The sequence below is a fragment of the Chenopodium quinoa genome, unplaced genomic scaffold (assembly GCF_001683475.1).
Source record: "Chenopodium quinoa cultivar QQ74 unplaced genomic scaffold, ASM168347v1, whole genome shotgun sequence".
NCBI lineage: Eukaryota > Viridiplantae > Streptophyta > Magnoliopsida > Caryophyllales > Amaranthaceae > Chenopodium > Chenopodium quinoa.
Window position 1 is genome coordinate 2,098,014 of NW_018743212.1, and position 20,590 is coordinate 2,118,603.

The window sequence follows — 20,590 nt, forward strand, 5'->3', positions numbered from 1 at the left end:
ATAATTTAATTAAAATGATATTGCCAATTACAAAAGTATAATTTTTTTTAATGTAATTTACAAAGCGACTTGATATATTTTGTTGTTTTGTATTTTATTCGTTGTTGTTAGTTATATGAAAATAATATGATATCTTTCCAAAAAAAAAAAATTGTAATATGATATTTCATTGATTACATATTAGGATAAAATCTTTAATGTGAAAAGATAATAATTTTTTATTTTTAAAATAATTTAAATCCTAAATCATTATTCGTTGCTTTTTACACTTGAAATTAAATGCATTTTTATTTGATTTATTGTAATTTATTTGTCTATTCAAATTTTTAGACATAAAATTTTTAAAGAAGGTAAGGTTTTTTATTGCGTTATAAGTTTTAAATTTTTTTTATGAAAAAAACATCTTATTAATCGGGTATTTAGATAAAACCATTAATTTCATAAGATAATTTTTATTTTTTTTAATAATTTATATCCTAATATCCCACGGTTTTTTATACATAAGATCTCATAAAAATAATTTTTTGTAATTAGATCATACTCATAATATTTTTGAACATTAAAAATAATAGTTATTAGATGTAATATTTCGATGTAAAAAAAATTGTATTAAAAAAAAATTTTGATAGGATCACCAACTTTGTTCACACCGATATCTCTTCCATCTAATAAAAGCGGATAAATAGAACATGTTATCAAAATTAAAATTTATACAAAATTAATCTTTATAATCTTATAAAATTAAAATATTTACCAGAAAGTGAATAATTGTTGAGAAATTAATCTAAAAATTGTAATTATACAAAATTAATCTATGCATTGGAATTTTTTCATCATCCCCAATTACCCAAACAATAGTATTTTTGGAAAATTGAATCATTATTTTATTGTCGCTGACAATGCGTGCGATATTGCTTCTTATTTGTAACAACTGAAAAGTATCTAATAGAGTAAATTTTTTCCTTCAATCAATTTTGAACAAAATTTTAGAACAAAGTTGACTTTAATTGAGGCATGAACGTAATCACCCTATAATTAAAAATAAAAAATTAAGTTAATTTTATGACTTAATTTAGCTACCTAAATCACAAAAAATTGTTTTAATCATAAAATTAAATGATTAAAACTAAAAGGTTCATTAAAAGATTAAATAAATGTAAACGATTTATAAAGATATAATACCTCCTCATCCAATGGGATCATCAAGCGAGAAACTCGTACTGTGATATTCCAAGGATTTTTGCTCGAATATAATTCTCTGATTAAATTAGATCTGCATGTAAAAACAAAATTTAGTAAACAAAACATAAACATATAATCATTAAGTATCTCAAATAAACACAATTTAAGCAATAATCACAAATATACATTTAAACATGGGTTTTAAAAATTAGGCTAAGAATTACCCAGCCATTGATGACCTAATAAAACTAACACAAAATTAATGACAGAAAATTTGCTTAGTTTGGTTTTGTATTGATACGAAATTTTGTTGGTATCGTATGATGTGTCAATTTATAATGGTAGGTATCACAAATTTTAATTTAATTATAATTAAGAAATAATTTTTATTTCTTATCATAAACACTATCAAAATTTATCTTATAATAGTAGGTATATAAATCCTATATCTAAAGATGATTATTTTAAAAGATAATTTTTAGTTTTATAAATAAATTAAATCCTAATAAATCAATATTCGTTGTTACGTGGCAAAATTCTTAAATCTCATTCGTCACTTTTGTTTAGGTGGCAAACGAATTTTTTTATTCCAAAAGAAAGTAGAAATCTAATTTTTAATTGGTCGAAAATATACCTCTGCTTATGTGGCGCGTCGAATGCTCTCGAAAAATACTTACTTTATTTTTATATATTAGATTAAATTAGATTGTCGGTTAAACAAAACACAATAGGAGAAAGATTAGATTGTACAGAGTAATTTTTTGAATTAGTAAGTATGTGTGATAATACCGTGTTATTTAGTGAAATTAAAAAAGTTCTTTGCAATTCTTTTTAAAAAAAAATAAAAATTCATTGCAATGAAGGTTGAAAATTAGACTTATTGTTTGATGTGATTTCTCACTTATCTATTTAACAAGTGAAATTTATATACGATTACACGTGGTACTTCTTTTATCGTAGTATTATATTAAGTACCCAAACAACATGCCTTTTTCTAAGAGTAAAATTATTTGCAAAATTCTTTGAAAAAAAAACAGGTAATGAATAATGATACTTCTTACCAACTTCCATTGTGAATAAATTGGTTAAGTCATCATATTATCCTAGACGAGTTCATCATAAACAAGCCATATAATTGTTCTTTTCCTCTCAACTTTGCCAACCCTAATCTATGAGTCTATGACCATATTCTCTTCAAATAATATTTGCTACACTTAAGTTATTTCTGCTAAAATTTGTTTTATTTTTACTCAATTTAAGATTAATTTTTAAATCAAAACTTATTTTATTATTATCATATTTATTCTTTAAATAACCTATTTAATGAATTTTTTTCTACGGAATATTATTTTCTTTAGGTAAATTGAACAACGCCTAAGCAATTATAGATATCATTAATGGGGTAAGTTGATAACCCTAAAATAAGACATCCCGTTAAATTTTTCAATAGGAAAAGAGAACAAAAAGAAAGAACCTTTTTTCAGTCAGTTTTTGGACACTCCACGACACCATAAAATTCTCAATTTATTTTGTTTTCATTCAACAACCAATTTCCCTCCAGTTTATCACCAATCCTTATAACCCATTTCTCTCTTTTCTCTCTCAATCAAGTTTTCTCTCTAAAAATTCGATCTTTCGTGCGATTTTGGTGTTTCCCTTCAATCTAAGCAACTTCATCTACCATGTCTTTCAAAAGGGTATTTACTTTTTTTTGCTGAATCTTCAATTCTTTGCTTTTACTTTCATGGGTAATTTTTATTTTTGCCTCCGATTAAGTATAATTTTCATGATTTTGAGTTGATTATTCTCAATTTTATCTGATTTTTGGTCTGATAAATCATGATTTTGATAATTTCATGTGAAAAAATTTAGGCTTTAATTTGTTATTAATTTTTTTTTATTTACTGCCAAAATTTAGTTGAAGTACTTCAATTTCAATTATTGAAAAATTTGCAAGTATTCCGATTTCTTGTGTTGTTCATTCTTGCAGAAAGATAATTTTTTTTTGGCTATCGATGTTTGTTATGCGAGTAATTTGTGTAAAAATAAATATTACAAATAGCGAAATTTGGTTTGACTTTTTTACCATTTAGTTGAAATTTTTGCCTAGATTACCAATTAATTTGTTTTTGATTGAAATTTGAGATCTCTGTGAACTTTGACTGTGAATTCCTGTGAATTTTGAGTGATTAAAATTGTCAAGTTTTTCTTTGGTTGATTACACAGTTTAATTTGTGATCAGTGTATCAAAGTGTTCTCCATTTTCGCCTCAAAAAAATAAATTAAAAGTGTCATATCTTTTACATCACAGAACAATGGTATTCAAGTTGATTTTGAAAGCTGAAATTGGGACTTTTAAGTTTTTAATGAGAATTCTTACAATTTGTATTGTCAAGTTTGTATTTTGATGGGGTATGTGCTTTGTTTATGTTCATCATGAGGTTTTAAATCTGATGCCTTATGAAAAAGTTGACTTGATTAGCTATGGGTGATGATTGACATTGCTATCCTGTGATTTTCGAGGGCGGTTGTGCTAAATTAATCAATGTTTAGAGGTGTTTACGCGTTTATTGTAACCCGAGGCTGAATTTGTTAGCATGCTCTTGAGGAATTAAGTCTAGCTCATTGTTAAGTTTTAATGTTGTTGGATTTTGATAGCAATTGTTCTATTTTTCTTTTGGAAACATCTAAGGTTGAGAAAGTCTGATCATAGTTTTGTTTTGCAACAGTCTAACTCTCTGTCTGGATTGTCTATCGCGGACCATAGCAAAGATGCATTCCTGGAACTAAAGAGGAAGAAGGATCACCGCTACGTTGTATTCAAGATTGATGAGAAGAAGAAAGAGGTTGTGGTTGAAAAGACTGGCAATCCAGCTGAAAGCTATGATGATTTTTTGGCTGCCTTACCAGAAAATGACTGTCGATATGCAGTCTTTGATTATGATTTTGTGACATCTGACAATTGCCAAAAGAGCAAGATTTTCTTCTTTGCATGGTTAGCTCTGTGCCTGATTTCTTTTCTTCAGTTGCATATTTCCTCCAATTATTCGATTAATGAATCTGCATCTTTGAATCAATTTTGTGAAATATATATAGACTTTTGATTAGTCAAATTATGATGATACTAAGATAAATGCCCTGGTGATGCTGATTCTGTTTCATACTTCGGATGTCAAGTATATATATTGCTGCTATTTTATGTATATACATGAACTCTGGAACTGGATTGATTTATGAATGTCTGATTTATTACTGCTAGCAATTTCCTGGAGTGTAGTGTTAAGCCTTAAACAAGAAATGAGTAGAGATCAGTGGTTGAACCCCCTGGCTTCCATCAGTTCATAACTTAGGTCGTCCTGGGTTCAAGGCTCCTTTCCCCCTTCCCCTGAACATTATTCTTCACTGGCCACCTTCCACAAGCCACCTTGAGATAGGGATTCGGTGAGGGGGTAATTGTGCACCTAACCTGGAAAAATAGTGTTAGGCTATCTCTATCAGATAGTCAGATACTGCATAGTTTGTTTAAGTGCGCTGATTTTACTGCATATGATTGATTTGGCCCAGAAAAACTATGTTTGTACCCAGCAGCTTCATTAGAATCATGACCTTTAATCTACTGATTTTGAAAATCTATTCTCAAGCTTTGTTATGACATACATTGCCATTTCTTCTAGAAATTGTCTATTTGCCAAACCAGTTAGGCAACTAATAAGGATATAAATATTTGTTGCCTTACTATTAGACAATTAGTTCAGCTTATTCTTTTTATTGATTGTCGAGCAGCAGAAGTGCAGATCTTCTGATTCTGACTTTTCAGAAGAAATTTTGTAGCATGATCATTTACATGTTTTATCTCATTTGTAGGGCTCCTTCAACCTCTCGTATACGCGCCAAGATGCTGTATGCCACATCAAAGGAGAACTTTAAGCATGAGCTTGATGGCGTACATTATGAAATTCAGGCTACTGACCCCTCAGAGATGGATCTTGAAGTGCTCAAAGATCGTGCACATTAATCATTTAAAATTTTTAAAGAGATAATTCTTTCTGACGAAGGAAAAACTCGAAAACAGAAGGTCTGGCACTTGAAGCTTATAGGCTGTTGCTGTTGTGACATATATACTGTTGTTAGCCTGTATTGCTTGTCAGACAAGGGCAAGTTTACTGACTTGTAAACTATTGATGATCTAACTCTTGGAAGTTATAAATGTTGTTATTCCAGAAATCCGTTTTTTATGCATAGATTGGGGCATCAACTATTCACAGTGGCAAAATATTAAGAAGTTAATAGCCCTTTACCTAGGGAAGAGCTGATTATCATCCGCTCAACCCAACTCGAGTCAGATCAGACTAACTTTAAGGTGGTGTTGGGCTTGAGTAGACTTTTATTTTACTGTCTCATCTGTAGGACTGTTTCGGTCAGGTAAGGTTTTCCCGCTATTGGACTGACAGCTTCAGCCTTATCCCTCGATATGAAACAGGTCAACTCTTTGTGTCTCGAGTCAAGGTTAATTGACGAGGCATTAGGTTCTATATCAAAGCCATCTACTTGGCAAACTTAGAGCTTCAAAATGCTTCTTTCTTGGCAAACTTAGAGGAAACCTAGTAGAAATATCTCTGAAGTATCACTATGAGGTTCTTAAGATTGTTTTCTTGGTTTACAATGGATAATTTATATGAAGTAATTCTTCTTTTTAAGGGCTTGAAGTGTTTCTACACATTAGAAATTAATTGCTGACGAATAAACATGATTTTTAGCAAGAACATAGCCTGATATCAGATACTCCTGCCTTCATCACCGCTAATTGAAAGCAGGTAACTAAAATGTTTTACCACTTCATTTTGCATTTCATTCTTCTTGCTAATTTTTAAGTGCATTAAGAGACTTCCTTGACTCTTCTTTACAAATAACCATCTAAACCTTGAAGTTTTCTACTGAAAAAAAAAAAACAGCAGACCTGATAGTGAAACTCATCTATTTTTTTCCAAAGATCGGCGCATTGAACCTTCATCTGTAAGTTGCAATGGCTGACGTTATAAAATAAACAATGCAATGATTTTCAGCCCCTGTTCCAACAATCCAAACACGATAGATTCCTTCACAACCTACTTAAACACTCAACACAATTTATGCAACAATGTAGCACACTCGACACAACTAATGTCGTAGAGAAACTAGTACCTGAGAAATAAGAAAGAAACATTGATCACACTACAGTAGACATTGGAAAACTGATCTTAAACTACACTAGAAATCCCAAACAAACTCAAACTATGGATGGTTCTTCTTCCTGATCATCTTCATTTTCCCGCGAGATTTCTTCTAAAGATTTCCCCTTCGCCTCAGGCACCAAGAAGGTAAAGAACAGCCCTAGCAAATTAATAACACCTAGAACAATGAGCGAGTTTTTCACTCCAATGCCTGGAGGGTAACCTTGGTCTGTCTTCTTTGGGTCAGTATTCTGAGCCAAATATAAGAACCCAAACGCGCCAACTATGGCACCTGCCTTCCCAGCGGCAGCTGATATCCCATGACAAGTAGATCTTAGCCGCGCAGGGAAGATCTCTGCAGGAACCACAAATGTGGTAGCATTGGGGCCAAAGTTGGCAAAGAAGAAGGTTAAGGCATACATCATAACGAACCCAATCCTGTTCTCCGGGTGAGTCCAATGGTTGTAAGGAATTGCGAGGGCAAACATGAATACTGTCATCATGGCAAACCCCAAAATTTGGATAGCAAACCGCCCAATCCTATCAATGAGGAAGACAGTAAACCAGTACCCAGGAACAGTACTACATAACGCGATCAAAGTCTGAGCTCGAGCAATCTTATACACCTCTTGGATCGCGTTCATTGATTTAGCAGCCGGGATCCACCCCACAGCACTAAAAATATCCTTCTGAAAAAGATTCTGACTATAAAACGCGATGTCAAGTAAGAACCAAGTACTAGCAGTTCCTAGTAAGTGCAGACCATGACGTTGAGCAAACTCCTTGGAGAACAAACCCCAAATGGTCTTTGTCCCCAACTTCTCCACCCCTTGAGGCTGCTCCTCTTCGATCTCTTGATTTAATACCTTCCCCATATCAGCAGCCGCCTGCTTAGTATTCTTTGCAACCAGCGCGGTATACCTTGCAGTCTCAGGCATCTTCATTCGCCAGTAGTATGTCATAAGTGCTGGTAGTGCTCCAACCATTAGTATGATCCTCCAGACGAAGTCTGCTTGTGGGATTGTGGACTTAATTGGATCGTCTTCATACGATGGAGCTGGAAACCTAGGACACAACAACCATTTTCAAGTCAGATTGATTAGATATTTTGTTATGTAATGTACTTTCTTACAAGTTTATCAGCAATTTTTTCACGAAAATTATTGTTTATCAGCATACTGATGTTAATGTGTACAAGTATACGTACCTAGCGTCGAATGCAGCAGAGATCAAAATTGCGAATACACCACCAGAAAGGATCCCGAACCCTTGCATAGCAAACACGGCTGCAATGAACGCTCCACGGGTCTTCTTATTAGCATACTCGGACATGATGGTGGCGGATAAGGGGTAATCCCCACCAATCCCAAACCCAAGCCAAAACCGAAAGAAGCAAAGGGTGACCATCACAGAATTCGGGTTACTCCCAAAGGAGAGACCCGAGGCCACGGAACAAAGACACATGAGCATTAGTGTTAGTCCATAGACCTTTTTTCGGCCCAGCTTGTCACCGAGCCAGCCAAAGAAGAGTTGCCCGGCTAGAGTCCCTACCAAGGCTACTCCATTGATAGCCGAGGAGTATCTAGGAGGTAATGTGCCCGGCTTTCCTGAGCCGGGCACGTGAAAATAAACCCGTCCTAGGAGTTTTGTCACTAAGGATATACAGAACAAATCGTAGGCGTCCGTAAAGAAGCCCATCCCTGCTATGACAATCGCCGTAAAATGGTACCATTGTGTCTTGGCTACATCTAAGGCATTTAGGACATGTAATTGATCCTTCGCCATGACACTTTAATCTTCTTCTGTTGTTTTCACCTGAAAAAATTCCAATGAGTAATATTAATTAGTTACAGAATACAGGCATGTGTATATATAATGAATACTCGTTACATACATTGTACACAGACAAATAGTTAAATTCATTTCATACGACATAATATGAAACAAACAAGTCATAATCTCCTATACACTTATAGAGTACACACTATACACTCGAATGTAAGATGAAAACCGTTAATTCACAAATTTTGAAAAGTAGAGTATATATTAGTGTTATCATTGTTCTAGAAAAGGTTGGATACATACTTTTCATATATCATAAGCTTAAATTTTTATAAAGTGCAAGTAAGTACTCGTGAGAATATCGAAACCTGGCCTACTACACTTTTCTTATTCGTGTGCTCCCACATGGAACAAAATGGACAAGTACGAACAAATTCTATTAGGCATAAATTTGATAATTTGTTACGTATAGAATATAAATCTAACCTATACGAGTACGACACTAAAATCCATAGTTATTATCGTGATTCCATGATCAATAGGTAAGATTACGGATGAAGAGATACAAATCTTTAATTTAATCGTGATTTCATGATCAATAGGTGAGATTATGCATGCATGTTAGAAAAATCTAGATACATGTAATATGAGATAAGTCTAGAAAAATCTAGAAAGTGGGAAACACCACTATAAATATGTTATGTGTACATGACTTTCGCGTTCGCCCAAAATTCTATTAGTTTAATACTTTAGTCAAAAGACTCGAAACTTGAAATATCTTCATATATCCAAAATTAGTAATAACTAATTAAGATAGATTGTACCGACCATAACTTTGTATAAAACACTTGTGAATCAAATCATAAACAAATATTAAAAAAAATTATTAATAAGCATTATTCGATCCTTAAAATGAACAATGAAATACCTTAGTCTTCATTCTCCCAAAGAATTGGAAACTTGAAATATTTGTACTTAACACATTATTCATTTGTCACATCGCAATAATTCATGTAACGACAAATCAAAGATCTTAACAAAAATTAACACATCATCATATTAAACAATTCAATATAATAAATCAACAACTAATTCTACAAATATTAAAAGTAATAATAGAACTTCTATTATAAAAATATGACAAAAAATGATAAATAAACATACAAACCTGAATTAATTTTGTCAGTTTAAGGTTGCTGACGTACAGTTTACAAATAGTCTGACAAAAAATAAGTGAAGAAAAACAACAAAAGAAGGGGTTTAGATCTCTTAAAATAATGTGTTGTTTTTTTTTTTTTTGGGTTTAGTTTAAAACAATTTTGTTTGATTTATGTGATGGGGAAAAAAGATGGGAGAAAAGAACAACACAAAGATGTATATTTATATGAGAGATAATATTTGCCAAATTTCAGGACTTAATTAACAACTTCAAATGGTATCTTGTTAGAGTTTAAAGGATATTCCCTTCTTTCTCGTTCTTATTAGTCTACCTAATTAAGTGACCTCCTAATGCTATGCTGTCCCTCTCTCTCTTTCCTTTTCACTCGTGTTTTTTTTTTTACTTTTTCGTCATATGTTGTGATCAATCGATCAAGTGACATATTATTTATATCGTACTCGTAAGTTTTATTCAGTGAAAAAAAAAATAAAGTATTTCATTTGGTGCACAGTCTTATGTTTATGTACATCTATTGACATCGCACGTATATTATGTGAGATTTGTGTGCATCACAGATGTTTTCTTAAGAATTAGACCAGACGTACATTAGTACATACAAGACTTAGAAATATAGATACATGTAGGTATGTTAATACGGTCTTTATTAAGTGAAATTATTACTTTTATTATTATTGTGGTGATTTTGTACCTTCTTTAGTGGCAGAAAAGAGATTATTTTGTTAGATAATGTGAATTGTGAAGTTTGTTGCAAAGTTAGGAAATAGGGATAAAATAATGAATGCTGGAGCATCTGAAAGGAATAAACTCCTCCGGTTTGGTAATTGCTGACTTGCTGTAATTGCATTAATAATGTGAGGGGGAGATTGAGAGGGTAAAAGAGAGGCTAACAATGTGACATGTCACACTAAAATATTTTTAAGGGATCTGAACAAAAGAAAAAAAGTTGCCATGTCACGTTAAGTAGCAAAAATATCACTTTCATTTTCTAAATTTCGCCAAATTTTATTAGTAATTAAAATTATTATTTTTTAATTACTTGACCTTAGCTTTGAAAGTTTGAATCTTTGATAAACCTTATAAACTCTTTTCAAAACTTATTTTAACTCACTTCTCAAACATATCTTATCTGATGAAGAAGGCTTTAAGCTTTCATTTAAACTTTTTTTTTTTAGCTAAGTGGAAATTAGATGAATATAATTATATAACAATTGTTTCAAATCTTATGTTCTGTAGTTGCGTGCATTTCATGTACCATTAAATCCAATTGGTCTGGCCTCAATTAATCTATTTTCTATAGTATTATTCTTCTTACTTAAAACAAGTATACAATAATATACTTTGTATATACTTTCTTTGTTCTTTTTTAGTTAACACATTTTTATTTTTTACTTTACTTGCAAACTTCTAATGTACTTACATTAATGTACTTCTATTACTCCCTTCGTTTTTAAATACTTGCTACACTTTTCATTTTTTTGGCCGTTTTTAAATACTTGCTCTATTTCCTTATTTAGAAAGTTTTTACAATTTTTAATTGATTTCTCTCAACTTGTAAACCCAACATAAATCATATATATTATATTAATTTCATATTCTCTCTTCTCCAATCTCTCTCAACTACTTTTGCTTTTTACAATTTTTTATTCTTCCACCCACCCCACTACCTCTATATTTTATTACTTTCTCCTAAAACTGCATGCATGGAAAAATGTAGCAATTATTTAAAAACGAAAGGTGTACATATTATAGATAGTATGTCTAACAATACGTACTTAACTTGAACAAATAATATGAACATTGTTGCATACTTCCATGTCTTCAAATTACTACGTATTTGTATCTCTCTCCATTTAGAAACGATCAATTTGAATCCATGTGACTCCCATAAGTTTTGTGGACTATTTCAATACTTTATATCATTAGCCCCAAACTCAAGGGCCAAAATCAAAAGTTGAGCTTCCTAAATCAATGTATATGTAAATTAAAAGAGAAAATAATTCTCTTTTGTTTTAACCAAGCAATACTTTAAGTAATTATATCATTATGATTTCTTTGAACTTTCAAAACACTAATATATTGAGTATTTGACCATTGATACTGTGCGTACATTAATCTTTTGTTAAAAGTTTTTTTTTGAGAATTTTATACTTTTCAACAACAATTATTAGATAGTGGTAGTTCGAGGAAGCTCCTTCAAAAGGCCAAACAAGAAAAAAAAAAGATTTTTCCTTACCTTTTTTTCATGTATGTAGTTGGACCAACATATATTTTAATGATTTTGCTAAGGATAGTGCTTTCTTTTTGGTGCGGTCCATATTGATGGCCCAATTAATATATTCCGTATTATTCAATTTTTTTGCCATAGATTTAGAAATTCAAGTTCCAAAAAAAAGTTTTACATTACTTTAGTTTACAACTAAAATAAGTTCAATTAAAGTATGATAATTCTGCCAAAAAATAAATTAAAATATGATTATTCCATCAAAAAAAATAAAAGGATGATAAAATTTGAATATAGATTATTTTGAGATTATTTGTTGTACGTCTACTGTGCACAATACATTATTTTATTTTTGTAGAGTTTTCTAGCCAAATTCAACTAAATTTTGTCTTCAATATTTGAAGAATTAACACTTTAAGCATGCTGCATGCAGTGTTGATTTTGGTTATGATGGGCATTGTTTGTACAATCTGAATCCTCCTTGACATTTTGACTTCTAAATCATGTTACACTTTTAATTGCTTGAATGTTTAACCATTGTTATATTAGAACTTATTATTTGATGAATATATATAAATTAATAATTGATAAAAGAAAGATGATATATAATTTTAAGCATCAAATGTCAAGATGGTTTACAAGTCTGCAATCTTATCAGGCTATTATCCTTTCCTTTGTTTGGCTTCAAATCTCACGATATACATGGAGTTTGAGCTCTAAGACTTCGATCAGTAGGACTCTTCGCAATAGGATCTTACCTATGCCCTCTAAAAAAACTTTACAATATAACATCTTATGATATTAAGTCACAAAATACGAATAATGTAGATGAATAATAAGATTGATCAATCACAGATGTTAACTACCACCTAAAATTTTAACCAACTAAACTAATTGACATTTAACCAATCGGCAAAACGTTACCATCTTTCAATATCTATGTAATTGCATCAGCAGTCTCTAGTCGTACTCTAAGAGTACAAAAGTCTTTCTTTGGTCAAATTGAGAATTCGTAAGAAGTTTTACAGTCTAACAACTCAACAAGTTTTTCTTTGATAAGTGAGATCACTTCTTATGCAAGTAATTGAGTGGACAAGGATAACTGAACGGGCTATAACAATGGTAAAATTGGGCCCTACATATGAACCAACTCGGAAAAGTCTTGTGAATATTGGCCCAAAGATTTGACATATTTACTTTAAGATTTTTTTTTTTTTTTTTTTGCCCTTTATTAAAATGAAAGATACATTATAATCAGAATATTAGGGTGCGTTTTATTCATCTGATTTATTTTATCTTATCTAAACTTATTAAAGCTAATTTTAGTTGTAATTTGTACTTGGGTAACCCTTATCAGAATTTATTTTTCCCGAACTGAATTTATTTTAACTTATTACATCTGAAATAAGTGAAAATAAGGTGAACAGAACGGACTCATAATTTCAAGATTTAGAGCCTAAATTTGATGCTTGTTTTAATATTATTTTTTTCTACTTTTCAACAACGTTATGAAAAATTAGCTGAGAATTTTAGATGCACATATAATCATTGTAAATAATATTCTTATTAGTTGTGAATTGAATAACGTGTGTAGAAAGTAAGAAAAATTGCATCATATGAACATCTCTTCGGATGGGTGATATTGTCCATCTGCTCAGAAAGAGTGCTAGACCAAGTGAAAAGAAAGACCCATCAAAATGGTAGATCTAGAGGTGGGCAGCATGCCGTACCGGGCCACCGCGAGCCGTGTCGAGTCGTGCCTCGTCGTGCCTGATGGTGGCTTGTGTCGGGGCTTGTCGTGCCTGCAACTTGGGGGGCTGTGCCATGCCGGGCCACCATTTGGCACACCCCCAGCCCACGACACGGCACAACCCACGTGCCTAGCGTGTCGTGCCGGGACAGGGAGCGGGCCGCCTAGAATTTTTAATTTTTTTATTAAAAAAAATCGATATATATATTTTTTTTGAACAACTTTTAAAATGAGTATATTTAAATAATTTTATTAATTTATGTTTATGCTTTTGTATTATTATATTATTATTGTTCTTTTTACTGTTCTTATTTTTATTATTATAGTTCTTTTACTCTGTATTATTATTATTATTATTATTATTATTATTATTATTATTATTATTATTATTATTTATGTTAATTTTATTATTAAATTGTTATTATAGCTGTTTTGCAGAGGCCGTGCCTTGCCGGACCGTGCTGGGTCGTACCTAGCGTGCCGCGTGCCGGCAAGCCAAATTACCATGCCGTGCTCATGCCGATTTTTCAAAATTGTGTTCACGGCACGGCCCACGACCCACTCCTCGGTCACCGTGTCGTGCCGTGCTCGTGTCGCTCGCGAACCAGCACGGCCCATGCCCACCTCTAGGTAGATCATTTATGTACATCAATACATCATGACACAATTGTTGTTTACTTGTTTTCAAAAAAAAAAAAAAACAAAAAAAAAACAAAAACAAAAACAAAAAAAAAACATATTATTTCAATATTCCCTCCATTTCATATTTCCTTTTCATTTAATTAACTTCTCTTAATTTATAATTGTATTGCAATTTTTTTTTTACCAAGTAACTAGTGTTACTGGTGGTTCTATTAGAATCACATATTCACATGGGTAAATTTTGTTAGTGAAAAGTAAATGTCCAAGTAGCAAAAGAATACAATGTATAAATCAAAAGAGGAAAAAAGAAAATGAGTAATAGTTAAACGTCATATACTCATATGGGTATAATACTGCTTGCCAATTGAAAACATTTGTACAAATTGACTAATTCATAACTATTGGGAATATTATATTTTAGGAAATTATATGATAATATTTAGTTGCTATATTTTGTGCCTAGAATATAATCTTTTGAGATCTTTGTGATATTTCTTAATTTTATCACATTAGGAAAACCTTGTATTATATATTGGCTATGGCCGTATCAATGGGAGGCAAGTGATTGAGTTTATTCAATTTATCATATTCTCTCTATAATTTAGCTTGGTATCAAGAGCAGGTTGAATTTTTTTTCCACAATGGTCGGAGACACGTCTCCATTATTGTCACTTCATTATCTCGAAATTACAACCAATACACTGTTGTCCCTTGAGTTGCAAGGTCAACCTAGGAATTTTTTAACTTCTACCCAACTCAAAGCTACCAATTTCGATGATAAATCAGATAAAATTTGCAACAAAAGCTGCCATGTGGTGGCCAATTGTGATTTTCATGCATTCCCTCCACTACAAACACATCACAATACCATATACATGGTCAAGCACCATCCAGACCCACGAAATTTGATTCGTGCTAATGTCGTTTCAAGTACTACAGTTGAGACAATAACAGGATTGTTTGGTAATGTTCATATGCCCGAAAATTTTTTGACAGGAAAATTTGATGTTACCTCTTGGATAATTGACACAGGGGCAACTCATCATGTTACCGGAGACAAATCTTGGTTATTTGATACGCAGGGTTTTGAGTGTCATGTTGGTCTTCCCAATGGTGACACCGTATTGGCTTCTTTAATTGGTTATGTTCGTTTGTCGGACAAACTCACCCTAAACGGGGTTCTTTATGTTCCTAATTTGAGTTGTAATTTGCTTTCTGTGTCCCAAATTACAGATGAGCTTAATTGTACTGTCCAATTTAACTCTTATATGTGTGTTGTACAGGATCAAACGAAGGAGTTGATTGGAACGGGAGCTAGGAGAGACGGACTATATTATTTTAGCAATTCAGATTCGGTGAATCATGTTGATGTGGGTGAAGCTACGTCGACCTTGGAGTTGTGGCATCGTCGAATGGGTCATCCTTCTGAAAAAGTGGTTAAGTTACTTCCTCATGTCAGTGGAAATAAACATAATCTTGCTAAAGGGTGTGAGGTATGTATGCGTGCTAAACATCCTAGAGATAAATTTCCTTTAAGTGATGGTAGAGCTTCTAGGATTTTTGAGAAAATACATTGTGATTTGTGGGGTCTGTATCGACATGTCTCATCGTGCGGAGCTCGTAATTTTTTTACCGTCGTTGATGATTATTCCCGAGCTGTTTGGATTTACTTGTTGGTTGATAAAACTGAGGTGTTTCGAATGTTTTTAGCATTTGTTGCAATGGTTGATAGGCAATTTTCTCAAAATATTAAAGTTGTGCAAAGTGATAATGGTACGGAATTTAATTGCTTGCATGATTATTTTAGTGCTACCGGTATTGTTTTCCAAACCTCTTGTGTGGGGACTCCACAACAAAATGGGAGGGTTGAGAGAAAACACAAACACATTCTTGAAGTTGGGAGAGCTTTGAGGTTTCAAGCCAATTTGCCTATTTATTTTTGGGGGGAGTGTGTCCTTGCCGCTGCTCATCTAATTAATCGTACACCCACTCCCTTGTTACAAAATAAAACTCCATTTGAAATTTTGTTCAACAAACCACCTTAGTTTGATGCTCTCCGTACTTTTGGATGTCTTTGTTTTGCTCATAATCAGAAAACAAATGGAGACAATTTTGCCAGTCGGAGTAGGAAATGTATCTTTCTGGGATATCCCTTTGGGAAGAAAGGATGGAGATTGTATGATCTTGATTCAAAAGTTTTTTTTGTGTCACGAAACGTGAAGTTTGTTGAAGGGGTGTTTCCGTTTAGTTCCCCGGAAGATGTAAATATAACTTCTCCAATTTCTGATAATAATGATGACATACATGAGGATTTTTTGGGATATGACAATGAGTTTGAATTGGGTGTTAATGGAGGTATGTATGTCGAGCAACAGGCAGCTCAGACCTTCGAACAGTCTGCCCCCAACACAGTGCCCACTGCCACACCGCAGCCTTCACACGCGGGTGCACCTGCGGCTGAGCAGACTGCTCCAGCTTCCCCCGCAGCAATTCCTACGGGCGCAGGGTATACTCCACAGCCATTGAACCCAACTGCTTCCTCAAGCGCTGGAATTCCAGCGACAGCTGGGTCTCGTATTCAGCCCGACAGCAGAAACACAGAGGCCGAGCAGCAACTTGATACCTCCAAGCAGCCTCAACCGAAGGTGTTAGGTAAAGGTCATCGTGTGAAAATTCCATCAGTCAAGTTGCGTGATTATGTGACACATTCTGTTTTTGCTAATAGTCCGTCTTCTTCCTCTCCGTCATCTAATACTCCTTCAGGTACGCCTTATCCTTTGTCCCACTATATAAATTGTGACATGTTTTCTGTAAATTATCGCAAATTTCTTGCAGCTGTTGTTTTGGGAAAGGATCCAAAATCTTTTAGAGAAGCCATGAAATCTGAAGGTTGGCGACGTTCTATGAAAGAAGAAATAAGGGCTTTGGAGGATAATGGGACTTGGACATTAGAGCATCTTCCTCCCGGTAAGATAGCTCTAGGTTGTCAATGGGTGTACAAGACAAAATTTTTGTCTAATGGTGATGTTGAGCGTCTAAAGTCTCGATTGGTTGTTTTTGGTAATCATCAACGAGAAGGCATTGATTATGGTGAGACCTTTGCTCCGGTTGCAAAAATGACTACTATTCGTGCTTTCCTTGCTATAGCGGTTTCAAAAAACTGGGAAATTCAGCAAATGGATGTTCATAATGCTTTCCTACATGGTGATCTAGAAGAGGAAGTGTACATGAAATTACCCCCAGGTTTTGAGAGTTCGGATTCAAGTTTGGTGTGTCGTTTGAGAAAGTCTTTGTATGGGTTGAAACAAGCTCCGAGATGTTGGTTTGCAAAACTCACTACGGCTTTAAAAGGGTACGGTTTTATTCAGTCTTACTCTGATTATTCTCTTTTCACATACTCTAAAGGCAATGTTCAGATTAATGTCTTAGTTTATGTTGATGATATTATTATTTCTGGGAATGATTCCGCTGCATTAAATGTGTTCAAATCTTATCTTGGTGATTGTTTCAAGATGAAGGATCTTGGTCCTTTAAAATATTTTTTGGGCATTGAAGTTGCTCGTAGTAAATCAGGTTTGTTTTTGTGACAACGAAAATACACCTTGGATATTGTTTCTGAAGCAGGGCTATTAGGTGCGAAACCAAGTGGTTTTCCGATTGAGCAGAGCCACAAGCTAAGTCTTGCTAGTGGTGAGTTACTTGAGAATCCCGAGTCTTATCGTAGACTGGTAGGGCGATTGATTTATCTCTCGGTGACTAGACCGGATTTGGCATATTCGGTTCATATTCTTTCACAGTTTATGCACGAGCCACGGGTTGAGCATTGGGAAGCAGCTCTCAGGGTGGTTCGTTATTTAAAAGGTACCCCAGGACAGGGTATTTTGTTGAGTGCCGATAGTGACTTGACTTTGCAGGGCTGGTGTGATTCAGATTGGGCGGCGTGTCCTCTTACTCGTCGTTCGTTGACAGGTTGGCTTGTGTTCCTTGGTAAATCACCTATTTCTTGGAAGACCAAGAAACAACCCACAGTTGCCACATCCTCTTCTGAGGCTGAGTATCGTTGCATGTCTTCAACCACACATGAGTTGAAATGGTTGAAGGCCTTGCTTTTGAGTTTGGGTGTTGAACACCCTAAGGCGATCAAGTTGTTTTGTGATAATCAATCTGCTTTATATATAGCTCGAAATCCAGTTTTTCATGAACGTACGAAGCACATTGAGATTGATTGTCACATTGTTCGTGATGCCATTACAGAGGGCTTAATTGATCCTTCTTATGTTTCCACTAAGGAACAACTTGCAGACATTTTCACTAAGGTGCTTGGGAAGTCTCAGTTTGATCATCTTCTTTCCAAGTTGGGCATTTACAATCCCCATGCTCCAACTTGAGGGGGGGTATTGGGAATATTATATTTTAGGAAATTATATGATAATATTTAGTTGCTATATTTTGTGCCTAGAATATAATCTTTTGAGATCTTTGTGATGTTTCTTAATTTTATCACATTAATAACTTATAATCATAACTTTAGCTCACTAAACACAATACACGACCTATTATTTGGAGACAGACAAACAACTAACAATATCTTAAACACGTGATTATTATAATAAAGTTAATACTTCATATTATATATGATTAACACATTAGTCTTACTTTTAGACACATGTATTCACGAAATCACGAGACATATGAAACATGCATGCTTCAACCAATTTTAGCAATTACCATGTGTTTTAGAAATTAGAACTCTTACATGTCATTTGGATATATTTATCCACATAATCCAAAATAATTTTATAATACATGATCAAAGTTGTTAATTTTTTTTATTTATAAATTATACAAAATTTAACGTGCAAAAAATCCAATAGTATCGATGAAATCAGACGTAAATAGTTAATTCTAATTATGAGTAAAATAAAATATAGATTCTTTAAAAGCAATTACAAATAGACAAATAGTTCTATGGATAAAACAACTACTAATACATGAACCTCCATTCTCCATATTTACAAAAGAAACCAAGGGGATAAACTAATAAAAAAAACATTTTTTTTTCTTAAAAAACCACATAAAAAATTAAGGAAAAAAGTTGGAGAAGTTAATAATAACTTATACTTTTACAGCTCCCCTGTTTTTAGGGGATAAGAAACAGAGCACCCAAAATTGTAACTCTAATTTTGTTCTTTTTTCACTTAAGAACAACTCAATAATTGTTCCAAATAATCAGCTCCTAAATCTTCAAAAACCACCATATTTGTAGAACCATGATTAGAAGAAGAAGTATTAGTTTGATTCTTCACTTTTCTTTCTCTTTTTCTACTATTATTTCCCATTGATTTCCTATTCAGTAAGTGTTTCCTTTTCAATGCAATTACAGGGGAAGTAGAGCAAGCTTGGTTATCCTCATCAAATTCTCCATTTTCTCTTTTCATCTCCTTCAATGATTCCCTTACTATCTCTACCGGAAAGTTGAGCACCGCCATTGGCCCCCTCATCGCGAATGCCGCTTGATCATAAGCCAAGGCGGCCGCCTCCGCATTGTCAAACGTGCCTAGCCAAACTCGGACACCGTTTCTTGTCGAGTCCCTAATCTCCGCCGCATACTTCCCCCACGGCCGCCTCCTCACCCCTCTATAGGACTTCTTCTCCACCTCCATGGGCCCCACGTCAGCTTGAGAGAATGATGACGTGGCGGAGTTGGTTGAAGCAGGGGAAGCGGGATTTGTTTCAGCCCGATTTCCCTGCTGTGTACCCTGCTCTGATAACATGTTAAATAAGGCGATCTCATCAGAGTCGTTTATATTAAATGGGAGCTGAGGAAGTGTAACGGAATTGTAAGTAGACCAAAACTCGTTCCAAGGGAACGATTCTGATGATCCGACGGAGCCGGATGATTCCGACTCCGACGGAGTTGATTGAGGGTGATGGTGGTGGTAGTAATAGTTTTGAGTTTGGTGTGAAGAGAAAGATGAATAATAAAAAGAATTATCCATCTTGAAGTTGAAAGTTTAAGGCTTAAAAGAGTTAAGAAGACACACCAATTGGAAAATTTTGATTCACATTCCACCTTATTTATACCCCTTAAAATTAGTGGACCAAAATAAAATGACATATCCATATTCCATAGTATAGTAAAAGTAAGGTAATGCTAGTATAATAATGTCAAAACAAGGGTTTACTAGATTTTATTGATGTAAAATAATGTGAGTGTGACATATTCTGAATTATGGGCAAAGGAGGATGTCCTAGAATTATTAACAATATTTTGGATAGATTTGATAGGAATATAAAGCAATTTTTTAATGTTTGATGCTTCTTTTAATTTAACTTTTGGTATATGTAGTTGATGTTTTGTGAGACTTGACAAGAGACCAAAATTTGAATGGATTTTAAGGTGAATTATTTTAAGCACGTGGGTCAATGGTTGCCCCGGCGGCGTGGTCAAGGTAGGATAGCATTCAAGGTGATGTCATTTATCTTCTTAATCAATGGTTTATAATTGATTTTAATATTAGATTATAATATAAAGTTTGGATTTATTTGTTTCTTTTTCTAATGGGCCCATGTAGCTTGTAGCATGGTCATGTTTAGTTATTGAATGAAATAATGAACAAACT

General features: G+C 33.5%; 3 protein-coding genes across 3 annotated transcripts; 1 reads left to right on the forward strand and 2 right to left on the reverse strand.

The window, feature by feature from the left end:
* Positions 1-2,575: 2,575 nt before the first annotated feature.
* LOC110734365 (actin-depolymerizing factor-like) lies at positions 2,576-5,421 on the forward strand. The gene is made up of 3 exons (XM_021914497.1): positions 2,576-2,879; positions 3,912-4,177; positions 5,047-5,421. Exons 1-3 carry the CDS (start codon positions 2,865-2,867, stop codon positions 5,195-5,197), a joined length of 432 nt encoding a protein of 143 aa, XP_021770189.1. The 5' UTR covers positions 2,576-2,864; the 3' UTR covers positions 5,198-5,421.
* A 767-nt stretch (positions 5,422-6,188) lies between these two features.
* LOC110734364 (probable inorganic phosphate transporter 1-7) lies at positions 6,189-9,810 on the reverse strand. Its single transcript, XM_021914496.1, has 3 exons — positions 9,343-9,810; positions 7,600-8,207; positions 6,189-7,457 (listed from the first exon to the last, which is right to left on the reverse strand). The coding sequence occupies exons 2-3, from the start codon at positions 8,175-8,177 to the stop codon at positions 6,449-6,451; spliced, it is 1,587 nt and encodes a 528-aa protein (XP_021770188.1). The 5' UTR covers positions 8,178-8,207; positions 9,343-9,810; the 3' UTR covers positions 6,189-6,448.
* A 9,073-nt stretch (positions 9,811-18,883) lies between these two features.
* On the reverse strand, positions 18,884-20,026 carry LOC110734366 (ethylene-responsive transcription factor 1B-like). The gene has a single exon (XM_021914498.1). The coding sequence runs from the start codon at positions 19,964-19,966 to the stop codon at positions 19,166-19,168; it is 801 nt and encodes a 266-aa protein (XP_021770190.1). The 5' UTR covers positions 19,967-20,026; the 3' UTR covers positions 18,884-19,165.
* Between the last annotated feature and the right edge of the window lie 564 nt (positions 20,027-20,590).